Source organism: Manis pentadactyla, chromosome 5 (genome assembly GCF_030020395.1).
Source record: "Manis pentadactyla isolate mManPen7 chromosome 5, mManPen7.hap1, whole genome shotgun sequence".
NCBI classification, from domain to species: domain Eukaryota; kingdom Metazoa; phylum Chordata; class Mammalia; order Pholidota; family Manidae; genus Manis; species Manis pentadactyla.
In genome coordinates, this window is record NC_080023.1 from 56118960 (window position 1) to 56132894 (window position 13935).

The window sequence follows — 13935 nt, forward strand, 5'->3', positions numbered from 1 at the left end:
TTACTGAGGTAAGTATTTTTTTATGAAACTCAGTTTTTTTATATATACATATTTTGTTATGTATTTATGAAGCTGTGATGTGAAATACATTCTTTACTGTGGATTATGGTAAAGATACAGAAACTCTAGTAGAGGGTGTATTTATAAAAACCAGTTTTCATGGCAGTGGTTTAGAGAGCTCTATGAATATACACTAGTCTAGGCAGGCGTGCGAGAGAAATCCTCCAAGCACATTGTGTGGGGGATGATCAGTCTGTATTTGGAACAGTTGCTGACTGAAGCATCAGTCACTTATGCTATTTCTTTTAGGAACGTGATAGTGAGTGTTCAGTTTAATTGGGAGACTATAGCTTTTAAATATTCAATGTCATAATTTTGAGGCATCTGTCATTTCTGAAACTGTTCAAATGCCTTCAGAACAGTGGTTCTCAACAGTGGACAAGTTTACCCTGTAGGGGACATTTGCCGATGTTTGGAAGTTTTTTTTGGTTATCACAATTTTGGGAGGAAGGAGTATGTTACAGGCATCTATTAGGCAGAAGTCAGGGGTGCTGCTAAATATTTCACAGGGCACAGAGCAGCCCTTTACCACAAATAATTATATCCAGGCCAAAATATCAAAAGTTCCAAGGTTGAGAAATCTTCTGCATTGACCTAAGCTAATTACTGCAAGAAACTCTTGGATTATCTTTAACTCCAATTCTTAACAGCAGTTGAAAGAAAGATTCATGCTATTGGCTAACATAAATTCAGTGATATTATTTGTAGAATGCTCTGATCACCAACTTTATTATTAGATTTAAAATGATATATCAACATTTGCTTACAGGATGAAATGCTGCATAAACCATTTAGAAATATAAAGTTCATAACTCTAAGATCATTTCTTAAATCTTAACAGTAAAAGTCAGAATTATCTTACCACCATAATATAGAATAATTTATATGCGTATGTATATTTTTATAGATGAAGAAGCAACTTTATCTTGAAGTGAGTTCAGAGAATTGGCAGCCAGCTGCCTAAACCAATCACATCATTTAAAACTCTTAAGAGCTTCTTAATTTAAAACATTCTATAGAATTTGCTGAAGTTTTTATAGATCTGATGATTCAATAAATGTAGACAATCATAAAGATACTTTGTAAGGAAAAAGAAATGTGAAACTGATACCTGAGTTCTAGGCCCAGTAGGGATAAAAACTACCTACAGCTTCACTAAGTCCTTTATGTGTCCTGGCCTCAGGTCTCTGAACCATAAGGATGTTGGCTGGCATGACTTAGAACGTCTTTCTTAAGCTTTAAAATTCTAAGTTATGGATCAATTCTTTGGTGAATAAATTATAAATCTTCTTTAGATTATTATAGGATTATTTTCATGCCTTATCAATAGCACATGGGGGAAATTATTATAAAGTAACTCAATGATTGAGTTTATATTTGCACAACATGAGTAAATGACAACCCACCCACAAACCTGATGTTAGCTGGTGTCACACAGAGTAAGAGTTTCCACAAAGCCTTCATTTGATTGCATCATAGCATACATGGGCCTGACCCTCCTGTCTTCATGAGGCACTTTACTTAGTGGGTAAATTTGATTTTTCAGATCACTTTGTTCCTGTGTTCTGTGTGGTAGGTCCTCAAAATTTATATTTACTAAAAATGTTTTTAAACTAGTGTCTCTGATCGTAATAGGCTATTGCCACAAGCCTTAGGAGATAGTTGGCTGCAGAAACACAAAGCAATAAACTTTTTTTTTCTATGTAGAATGACAATGTTCATTGATTCTTCAACATATTAGCAAATACTCAATTGTTTTCTAGGCATTTAACCTTACTATAATAATGTACAGTGCCACCTTCTGGTGGTCCAAACATGTAAATGCATCTATAAAATGTCAAATTTTTGCGCCATTGTTTTGGGACTGCCCAAGAAGTTACCATCACCTTCCCCCTAATTTTTGTAACAAAAATACATTTTCAATTAGCTAATTACTATATATACTCATTCATTAATAAGGCTTTCTCTGGACATATCTGAAGGTAGGGTTATCTGTGTATGTATAATATAATATATATATATTAAGAAATCACCAAAAAAATTAGGGAAGTTTTACACAGAAAAGGGTTAGAAGATCTCTGGCTTGATTTATATCTGTACTTGTTTCCTAGATATAACTTTTTAAAAAATGAGTATCCCTCCAATGGGCTTATAAGTAGAAAATACATTTCTAAAGGTAGAAAAACAAGGAAAAACAAAAAAAGGTATTTGTGAACCCTAGAGAAATGATAGGAAATTATATACGAGTTTCCTGAGCTCTTTGAGAATTTAAAAAGTCTCTCACTTAAGGGGACACCCCTGACAAAGACATTCTAAAAATCTCAGATTATCTTCAAAAGTTTGTGTTGCTTCTCTTTTATGCTTCAGCTTGCATGATTTAAAGAGCTGAGTATCTCTGCTGTATTTTTCAAGCCAGAAACTGACCCACTATTTTACAAATTTAAATCCCTTATAAATTGGTGATAGGTTATTGGTTGATTAAAGTGATTCTAAAATAAATCATGCCATTTAATATCACTCCATTGTACTACATGTGCTGAATATTTAGATCCACATACATGTATGGCCTGCATACAGCAGTCAATGTTTAACTTTTAGAGTGAATTAGAGGCCTGTTTTTGAAGCAACCCAGTTTCGGTAATAAGCCACTTTTGTGTAGACTCCAGGTTTGTTCTTTTGACCGCAGTTATCTCCCCAGCTCACAATTCCAATGAGATACCAGGTATCTTTATGATCCTTTATAACTAAAGGTCCCCCAGAATCACCCTGAAAATTAGAAAAAAAATAATATTAGCTAAATATAAAGCTTAATTACCTAACATTCTGATTAATCACGTATTTTATTATTAGATAGTGTTATATATAGGTATATATAGATGACCAGTTCTAGGATAATTAATTGAAACATGGATTTCAAAAGTTACAAAAGCTTTAAAGTTCAATTTCCACATTTTAATTTTTTTCAGCTTTTATAGATGTATAACTGACAAATAGAATTGTATCTATAAAAGTATATAAAACTTTTGAAGATTTGACAAACGTGTGTTTTGTGAACTGACTACCACAACAAGTCAGTTAACATGCCCATCACCTCACAGTTACTTCCTGTGTTTGTGTATGTGTGGTGAGAATGCTTAAAGTCCATTATCAAATTTCAAGAACACAACACAGAAAATCTGATGTTGGACCTCCATTTTATCAGACAGACTAGCCCCTCACCATGTGCCCAGTTACAGTCACTGTATCCTTGCTTAGGATGCCTGTGCCTGAGTCTTTCGCTCCATAGCTTCCCCAGTTTTTCTGTGATTAGGGCCTTATCTTATTATGTGCTTAGCCATGGGGCAGGGATCTTGCCCCTGCTCCTAGTCCAGTGAAACCTTTTTCTGACCACCTATCCTTCCTGAGGTTCATCACTAACCACACCATTTGCCAAGATTTCCGTATGTTGTCTTGCTCTTAGGCTCCTGTCATCACCTCTCACTTGTCTGTCATGACATGGGCCTCTTTGTGGGTTCTCTGAATTCTAGGTGTCTCCCTCCTCAGTCTCAGGAACTGAGGCAGATATGTGCCAGGTGCTGCTCTTGTGCCAGCCCATGTGCCACGAGTCTCCTGCTCCTTTTCTGGCAGTAGTCGTCCATGCTGTGTATCTGTGGGACTCTGGGCAGGGCTTTCTGGCACTGATATCAATATAATTCCCATCATGTCACCAAGTAGGATCACATCCTTGGAGTTTTCAAGAATCTCATGTTATAACTAGTGCGTCCAGGAAGAAACACATTCTATCCCTTTGTCAGAAAATATGTGTGTACGAGAGACATTGGACAACAGAGGGGAGCACTGCAAAGGGCATCAGATATTCACAACATGGCCCAATCCACCTCCTCACCTCTCATCCTCCTTATGTGGAGACCCAGCAGATTATTTGGAGTTCCCTCAAACATGAGTTGTAATTTCATACCTTCATAATTTTGGCTATGCTTTTTCTCTTTCCTATAATATTCTTTTCTTACTCTATAACTTTTTTCATAAGTGCGATTTGTCCTCCAGACTTCACTAAAATATTATCTAATACTTGCTCCAACAATGTTCCTTTCAAGCTAAAAATATTAGCTCTCCATCACACCATGTATAACGTCACATCGTGGTTTATTGCTCATGATTGTTTCCTTTGTAGATACGTGCCCTTTAAGGAAAGGTACTCTGATTTATGAAACTGGACTTCTGGTATTAAGAAAATTTAATTTTATTGGTTAATTTGTTTGACAGCATCAAAGAAGCTCTTTGCCAATTTCATCTTGCTTAATAAAACATTTAAAAATATGTGTTGTAAAATTTGCATTTAGAAGTTTCTAGGCTGACAAGATATCTGTATTTTGTATTAATATAAAGAACATAGAATATTTCTTGAGTCAGATAAAATTTTGTTAACAATATCAAAATAATCTCTTTCTACTTACCCTGCAAGCATCATAAATTCCTTCCATATATCCAGCACAAAACATTCCAAACTTTATGTCATTTCCGTACACATATGGCTGCTTGCACACATCATCACTTATAATTTTCAATCTGGCTTCTCGAAGATCATTTTGGGATTCCCCTTAAGAAAAAATAAAGTAATTTTAGTGTTTATAATTAGCATCCTTAACTAGAATAAAACTAGCAGACTTTAATCTTTTTTACACTTAAATTGTCAATACAGAATAAAGTTAATATAAGCAATTTCTAGAAAATAAATTTTTCTTTACAATCTGGCACATTTATAATTGTTCTTATCACATTTTTACGGATACTTACACTAGCCAGAAAAATATTATATTTCTTTTTTTGGAAAACCTTTGTACTTTTACTTTAAAAGCAATCAGTTTATGTGTTTAGGAAGGCATTCATTTAAAAAAATAGTTTGTATTTGTGGATTCCAGATTGTTCCCAGAAACTTTGCAAGTCTTGGGAGTTTTCTCTCTTGGTTTGCTAAAATAGCTATAATACTATATACACTTACTGGATCCTTTATATTTTAGGAAGCACTTTCTCACATATAATGACATTTAAAGGTAATGATTTTATTTCTTATGTATTAAAAATTTGGGATTCCAGATTATAAACTGTTCTGTAAGTTCTAGAACCAATATTATGGCAGCAAGATAATTGCTTATGGTTGCAACAAAAATATCACAAACGATCTGGAATTCTTTATATCAAAGCATATACTGGTCACGAAACTGATATTATAGTAGACAGAATTCTGCAAGATTCGTATGTGATGTTCTTTCCCCCAAGTATGGGTGAGATCTGTGACTATCCCATGATTAAGTTATATGAATAGGTCATGATTAGTTTATGTTGTATGATATGGGTGAGATTTTTGCAGATGAAATTAAGATGTAATCAGTTGATACTGAGTTCATCAAAAAGATTATCAAAGGTGGGCCTGACCTAACCAGATGAACTCTTTTCAAAAGGGCATGGGTCTTGTCCAGGTCTTCCCTGAGAGACTGCTGCCTAAGGGCTTGAAGAAGCAAGCTGCCATGAGTTCTGTAGCTAAAGTAACTGAATTCAACCAACAAGCAGTGAACTTGGAAGAGAGCTCAGAGCCACAGATGAGACCACAACCCCAGCTGAAACCTTGATTGCTTTTTTGTGAGACCATGACAAGAAGATGCCACTGAGCTGTGTCTGAGCTAACCCACAGAAACTGTGAGGTAATAAATGAGTGCTGCTGTAAGCTGTTAAATTTGTGCTACTTTGTTACACACCCACAGAAAACTAATACAGACACCACTTTTAGTAGAAAACACAATCATTGTTTATTTCTGGAGAGGTGTTTGCTAAAATGTTTAAAAAGTGCTCAAGTTATCCTGCTCTTTGAAACAACTGGGTAAGTTGTTTATTTATTTATTTTTTTTGGCCTATCACATTACCAGTTAAAATAAATTCATGTCCAGTGTCAGGAAGAGTAAAGAAAAATTGGCAATTCACATGTTGTAGCTGATGGTGTAAATTCATAACTTTTTCAGAAAGCCAGTTGGCAAAAGTTCTAAAAAGTTAGAGCCTGTAAATCCTGGACATCCCTGAACTGTTCGTCAGCTCTTGTGGGAATACTTACTGATATTTCTCACAAAGTATTGATTATTTTCAAAGACTCAGCTTTTTTTTTTTCAATAATTTTCTCTATTGCTTTCTTGCTTTTGATTTTATCAATGTATATTCTTTATTTCCTTCTGTTTCTTTTAGGTTTATTTTGCTCTTTTTTTCTAGTTTCTTGAAGTAGGAATTTAGATTATTGATTTGAGACCTTTCACTGTAAATTGAGATGCATTTGCTATAAATTTCCCTCTGCATAGTGTTATATGCAGTTCTTTGTCATTCAGTTCTTCGTATATTTAAAATTTACCTTAAGAATTCCTCCTTGATCCATGGATTATTTAGAAGTGTGTTGTTTAACTTCTAAGCATTTGGAGAGTTTACTGTTATCTTTGTTACTAGTTTTTAGTTTGATTTCATTATGATCAGAGAACATGCTATGTATGATTTCAGTCCTTTTCAACTTGCTGAGGATTATTTTATGAGATGTGAAACAATGATAAGGCGTATCATGGTGAATGTTCCATGGGTGCTTGAAAAAAGTGGGTATTCTATTGTTCAGAAGAGAGTTCTATACACATCAGTTAGATTCTGTTGTTACTTAAAAAGTATTATGGTAGGTATATTTCTGCCAACCTCAAACTCCATGCCAGAAATGATTCTTCCTGCCAACCCAAAGGGAAACTGAGATGCCCCTTCCATTATCATGAAGCAGAGCATGCAAGATTTACCTTAGGAGAAAACCCATCAGAGAGATAGCAGACTTAGGAGTGTCAGACTTACAGATCTATGCAGTGACCCTTGGTATTAATAAACTACAGATAAGTCTGCAGCTGGTAATATGGTCTTACAAAAAGCAACACGTATCTCAGCTTGTTTCATCTGGAATTAAACCCCATGGGACATCTGAAGGCAATCTAGACCACGAGGCCTGTTCTTGGCCACGTTAGTGAAAGGTATTCCCTAGTTCCTTAGGGGAGTCTGAGAACTAAAGGTTTGTTCTTCAGAGACTTTTGTATATAAATAAATTGTATAGAGTTCTGTGAATGGATTTTTCATTCTCAGAAAGCCCTTTCTTATCTTCTCAAGCCCAGAGTTAAAGAAACCCTCTTGCTGTTGTTATATGTATGTACCTGGACCAGATTTTAGAATCCAGAGTGTGTCTGACTAAGAATGCCCAAAAAACATCCCAAAAGGAAATCAGGTTTATTTTTTAAGAGATTAAGTCAGTATGCCAAGTTAAATCATTTTAGGGAGGTCAGTGGAAGCTTTATTATCAGGTGATTTCTTTCTACATGGTACTCTTATTCCTGACCACTCTTAAATTAGGCTAAATCTATAGTTCTCAGGCAGGTTTTGCTGCAACTGGAGATTATAGCTAAGCAAGAAAAATTTGTGAGGTGATTGAGGAAAGTAAAAGCAACTGATGGGGCTAACTAAGAGGAGGAGGAGATGAAAGGATAGAAAAGGGCTCACAGATGGGGTACAAAGGAAGTCTTGGGGGTGAAGGCGGGCATGGGGATTATTATATGGCCTATGTATACCTGGCATTGCATAGAGAATGCCACACAGAAATAAATTTTAGTGCTCCTGAGGAAACACTTCTCTTTTTTTGAAGTATAGTTGATATATAATACTATATTGATTTCATGTGTATATAACATGGTAGTTTACTACCCACATTATTAAATCCTCATCCCAACTAGTGCAGTTACTGTCAACATAGAAAGGTGCTACAGAATCACTTGGCCATATTCTCCATGGAGCCCTACCCCGTAACCACCTTATACTATGCTTGAGATTTTTGTGTCCCTTTATCCCCCTCCCCCACAGTCACCACCAGCCCCATCTCAGTGTCTGTGAGTCAACTGCTCTTTTGTTCATTTTGTTTTGTTTTGTTTTTGGGATTCCACAGTAAGTAAAATCATATCGCATTTGCCTTTCTCCACCTGGTTTATTTCACTGAGCATAATACCCTCTAGGCCCATCCATGTTGTCACAAATGGCAGGATTTCTTTCTTTTTTGAACATTTACTTCTTTTATTTCTTTCTTGAGGCCCAGCCCTTTAAAACCACCTCTACCTCATTCCATGTGATCCTGACCAGTCTGCCAACCACATGCCTGCCTTTCTTGGTACAGGCATGGGAGTATTTGAGGGATTAATGTAGTTGGCAGAGGGAAACACGTCCCCCTAGGGGAAGGTGATGTAAACCCTGAGCTGCTGTTGGCCACCTTTGCTACTGTGTAAAGCTAGAATCCCTCCACATGAAGGAGACCTAGAGGAAAACAGAGCCAAGAAATGGAGGGATTCAGAGGTCCTGGTGCCATCATATGAACTCCTGGATCTAACAGCACCTAAAGCCAGACTCGATTCTTCCAAATTACAAGGGCCAAATTTACTATCTTGTTGTTATTTTTTTCTTCAGTTAATTTGAGTGTCTGTATTTGCAAACCAAGAGCCCCAAATAATCCTACCAAGCTGTGTGGAAATGGCTGGCAGGATAATATCGATGGAGATTAAGTCACACTCCTCTAAATACAGCTTAGTCCTCTGTTATCCTTTTCGAGATACTCACCACCATAGAAAAGTGCTCCAAATCCTGTGATGTAGACAGTTGAATTCGGCTGGTAGGATGCAGAGGCTTCTGGCAAACAAACTGGGTGGACTTCATCAGTAAAGGTGACTGCGGGAGAGAACTGTACAACAGCAATGTCGTATTCTCTTGCTGGGGAGTGATACCTCTCATGGACAATAATTCTTTTGACATTTCTTTTCATTAATGGAGGGTTGATTGTTGTTCCAAAGCTAACAGTCCAATGATGTGGATTTGCATCACTGGAAAAGGTTAGAAATGAACAGAATATATGAACTACACTACTATAATTTCATGTAAACTAATAAAAGAAAATTCCATCCTAAAAATATTTGATTGTAATGATAGTTTTCTTTGACCATTTAAATATAGTTTATTGCTACTATCTTGAAAGATAAACCAAATACAAACAGCATCTTAGAGCTGAAATCCATACAAATTATTACATTTTAGAGCTGTAAAGCACATAAAATATCATTCATTTATCTCTTCAGCAAATAGTTATTGAATATGTATGTGCTGGGCATTATTTAAAGTACTAAGGATAAAGTGGTGAACAAGACAGAAAAAGTCCCTGTTTTGGGAGTACACAATTCTAGTGAAGGAAAAAGAGCAAAACAAATGAATAGATAAATAACTTGAAATGGAGATAAGAGCTATAAAATAAAACAGGGCAATGGAATAGAATACTAGGGGTAGTCAGATAAATCTCTTTTCAGAATGTGGCATGTGGGCTGAGGCATGGTTTATGGGGAGTCATCGGTGAGAAGATGGGGAGACAAGGCTCCAGGCAAACATCCCTGGGCCTTAGACTGGACAGGGTGTAGTTCAGGACAAATGGGAAGAATGGTGAGGGGAAGAGGTTGGAGAGAAAGGTGGGGACCAGATTTTAGAGTGTCTTATAAGCTATAAATAAAGTGCTTAGATTTTATTCAAGTGATATAGTAATTCACTGGATGATTTCCATCTGGAAGTATGAATCTCATTTACATGAGGTAAAAGCTGTCAAAAGTCCTATGAAAGATGATCAAGTGTGAATGACTTCTAGCTTGTGGGCTTGAGCCAGTGCTGAATCATAATACAGATAGGGATGGGAAAGTTCATATTATAATGAAGGATCATCTAGCAAAGCCTTCATTTCATACTTAAGGAAAATAAGGCCTAGATGGGTTAAACTATTTGCCTAGTATCACATATCTGCCTGACTCTCTTTATTCTTTTCTTTATAGGACATTGTCTCCCACCCAAATCTATTTATTAATAGCAAGATATTATGTTCCCTAACTAATTAACTGAACTATCATCATCTATGAGGGATAAGCAAAGAGACAGAGACTCCCCATACAGACACTTGTTTCTCACCTAATTATATGTAGCTTTAGTCATAGAAAGAAGCATATAAACATATCAGTGGGGTTTAATTTGACAGTTGTTAATTGTGTTGGGATTATGGTTATTTTTATTTTTAAGGCAATTAAACTTTTGTTTTTATACATACGATTAAATTAAACTTTACATACATAAACAAAAATACATAATACATATATAAATTAAAAAATCATTTAGCCCTCTCACTGATCCAGTATTTGAAAGATGGAACTTACCATGTGGAAGACATAGGCCTGTGCTCCATCTCTTAACATTGTGACCTGGGGGTGAGTTACTTAACTTTTTTATTGCCCTCCATGAAAAACCAAGCAGGGTTTACCAAGCAAGGTGGTTGTAAGAGTTACATAAAACAAATCTTAAGCACCTAACCACATGTTTGGAACATACTGGAGCTTAGTAAATGGCAGTAGCTGTTGTAAGGACACTCAAATGGCAACTGCCTGGGCTGAAGCCTTGGTGATGGAGACGTCTTTGCCTTAGACTCTCTTTCCTCACCCTGGAATCCCTTTCATCTTTGAATAGCTCTGACTGTTGACAAGTTGTTCTTTGATCCCATAAATTCTCTTCCACAGGAAAGTACCCTGAGATACACAAATACAACTATCAGTGCTTTCTCAGGTATAATTGTTTGTCTCCAAAGATAGTGTTTCTCAAGCTTTAATGTGCATACAAATAACCCGGGAAACCTGTTGAAACGTCAGCTCCTGATTCAGAGATAGGGCTTGAGAATCTTTTTAAAATTATTACCATTAATTTTTTTATGAAGTAGATTTTATACAATATTTTAATAGTTTCAGGTGGGCAAGATAGTGATTCAGTAATTATATACATTAAATGATTCTTTTTAATTTTTTTATTTTTTTATTAAGGTATTATTGATATACACTCTTATGAAGGTTTCACATGAAAAAACAATGTGGTTACTACATTTACTCATATTATCAAGTCCCCACCCATACCCCTATTCAGTCACTGTCCACCAGTGCAGCAGGATGCCACAGATCCACTATTTGCCTTCTTTGTGCTACACAGTTCTCCCCATGATCCCCCACACCACGTGTACTAAACATAATACCCCTCAATCTGCTTCTCCTTCCAACCCCACCTGCCCTCCCACACCCCTCCTCTTTGGTAACCACTAGTTCCTTCTTAGAGTCTCTGAGACTGCTGCTATTTTGTTCCTTCAGTTTTGCTTCATTATTATACTCCACAAATGAGGGAAATCATCTGGCACTTGTCTCTCTCTGCCTGGCTTATTTCACTGAGCATAATGTCCTCCAGCACCATCCATGTTGTTGCAAATGGTAGGATTTGTTTTTTCTTATGGCTGAATAGTATTCCATTGTATATATGTACCACCTCTTCTTTATCCATTCATCTCATCTACTGATGGACACTTAGGTTGCTTCCATATCTTGTCTATTGTAAAAAGTGCTGCGATAAACATAGGGGTACATATGACCTTTTGACTCTGAGAAGTTGTATTCTTTGGGTAAATTCCAAGGAGTGGGATTCCCAGGTCAAATGGTATTTCTATTTTTAGTTTTTTGAGGAACTTCCATACTGCTTTCCACAATGGTCGAACTAGCTTACATTCCCACCAGCAGTGGAGGAGGTTTCCCCTTTGTCCACATCCTCGCCAACATTTGTTATTCTTAGTCTTTTCCATGCTGGCCATCCTTACTGGTTTGAGGTTATATTTCATTGTGGTTTTAATTTGCATTTCCCTGATGATTAGTGATGTGAAGCATCTTTTCATATGCTTGTTGGCCATCAGAATTTCTTCTTTGGAGAACTGTCTCTTCATATCCTCTGCCCATTTGTTATCCTTTGCCCATTTTCAGGTTATTTGCTTTTTGGGTGTTGAGGTATGTGAGTTTTTTATATATTTTGGATGTTAACCCCTTGTTCGATATGTCATTTACAAATATATTCTCCCATACTGTAGGATAACTTTTTGTTCTGTTGATGATGTCCTTTGCCATACAGGAACTTTTTAGTTTGATGTAGTCCCATGAGTTCATTTTTGCTTTTGTTTCCCTTGCTCAAGGAGATGTGTTCAGGAAGAAGTTGCTCATGCTTATATTCAGGGGATTTTTGCCTATGTTGTCTTCTAAGAGTTTTATAGTTTCATGACTTACATTCAGGTCTTTGATCCATTTTGTGTTTACTTCTGTGAATGGGGTTAAACAATAATCCAGTTTCATTCTCTTGCATGTAGCTGTCCAGTTTTGCCAAAACCAGCTGTTGAAGAGGCTGTCATTTCCCCATTGTATGTCCATGGCTCCTTTATCATATATTACTTGACCATATATGGTTGGGTTTATATCAGGGATCTCTAGTCTGATCCATTGGTCTATAGATCTTTTCTTCTGCCAGTACCAAATTGTCTTGATTACTGTGGCTTTGTAGTAGAGCTTGAAGATAGGGAGCATAATCCCTCCTGCTTTATTCTTCCTTCTCAGGATTGCTTTAGCTATTCGGGGTCTTTTGTGGTTCCATATGAATTTTAGAATGATTTTCTCTAGTTCCTTGAAGAATGATGTTGGTATTTTGATAGGAATTGCATTGAATCTGTATTGCTTTAGGCAGGATGGCCATTTTGACAATATTAATTCTTCCTATCCATGAGCATGGATGGGTTTCCATTTATTGGTATCTTCTTTAATTTCTTTCATGAGTGCCTTGTAGTTTTCAGAGTATAGGTCTTTCACTTCCTTGGTTAGGTTTATTCCTAGGTATTTTATTCTTTTTGATGCAACTGTGAATGGAATTGTTTTCCTGATTTCTCTCTCTGCTAGTTCATTGTTAGTGTATAGGAATACCACAGATTTCTGTGTATTAATTTTGTATCCTGTAACTTCGATGAATTCAGATATTTTTCTAATAGTTTTGGAATGGATTCTTTAGGGTTTTTATATACAATATCATGTCATCTGTAAACGGACAGTTTAACTACTTCCTTGCCATCTGGATGCCTTTTATTTCTTTGTGTTGTCTGATGGCTGTGGCTAGGATTTCCAGTACTATGTTGAATAGAAGTGGAGAGAGTAGGCATCCTTGTCTTGTTCTCAATCTTAAACGAAAAGCTTTCAGCTTCTCGCTGTTAAGTATAATGTTGGCTGTGGGTTTGTCATATATGCCCTTCCTTATGTTGAAGTACTTGCCCTCTATATCCATTTTGTTCAAAGTTTTCATCATGAATGGATGTTGAATTTTGTCAAATGCTTTTTCAGCATCTATGGAGATGATCATGTGGTTTTTGTGCTTCTTTTTGTTGATTCGGTGGATGATGTTGATGGATTTTTGAATGTTGTATCATCCTTGTATCCCTGGGATAAATCCCACTTCATCATGGTGTATGATCCTCTTGTGTATTTTTGATTTCGGTTTGCTAATATTTTGTTGAGTATTTCTGTATCTATGTCCATCAGGGATATTGGTCTATAATTTTCTTTTTTTGTGGTGTCTTTGCCTGGCTTTGGTATTAGAGTGATGCTGGCCTCATAGAATGAGTTTGGAAGTATTCCTTCTTCTTCTACTCTTTGGAAAACTTTAAGGAGGATGGGTATTAGGTCTTCACTAAATGTTTGATAAAATTCAGCGGTGAAGCCATCTGGTTCAGGGATTTTGTTCTTAGGTAGGTTTTTGATTACCAGTTCAATTTCGTTGCTGGTAATTGGTCTGTTCAGATTTTCTGTTTCTTTCTGGGTCAGCCTTAGAAGGTTGTATTTTTCTAGAAAGCTGTTCATTTCTTCTAGTTTATCAGTTTGTTAGCATACAATTTTTCATAGTAATTTTAATAAT

The 13935-nt window shown here is 36.2% G+C and overlaps 1 protein-coding gene across 1 annotated transcript in view; it reads right to left on the reverse strand.

Annotated features, from left to right (window-relative positions):
• Window positions 1–1104: 1104 nt before the first annotated feature.
• Window positions 1105–13935, reverse strand: part of LOC118928681 (transmembrane protease serine 11A) — a 59079-nt gene continuing 46248 nt past the window's right edge. Inside the window, exons 8-10 of the mRNA XM_036918145.2 lie at window positions 8722–8981; window positions 4518–4660; window positions 1105–2826 (exon numbers count right to left, since the gene is read on the reverse strand). Of these exons, the coding sequence (XP_036774040.2) occupies window positions 2665–2826; window positions 4518–4660; window positions 8722–8981 (565 nt within the window). The 3' untranslated portion in view covers window positions 1105–2664. The remainder of the gene's footprint in view (window positions 2827–4517; window positions 4661–8721; window positions 8982–13935) is intronic.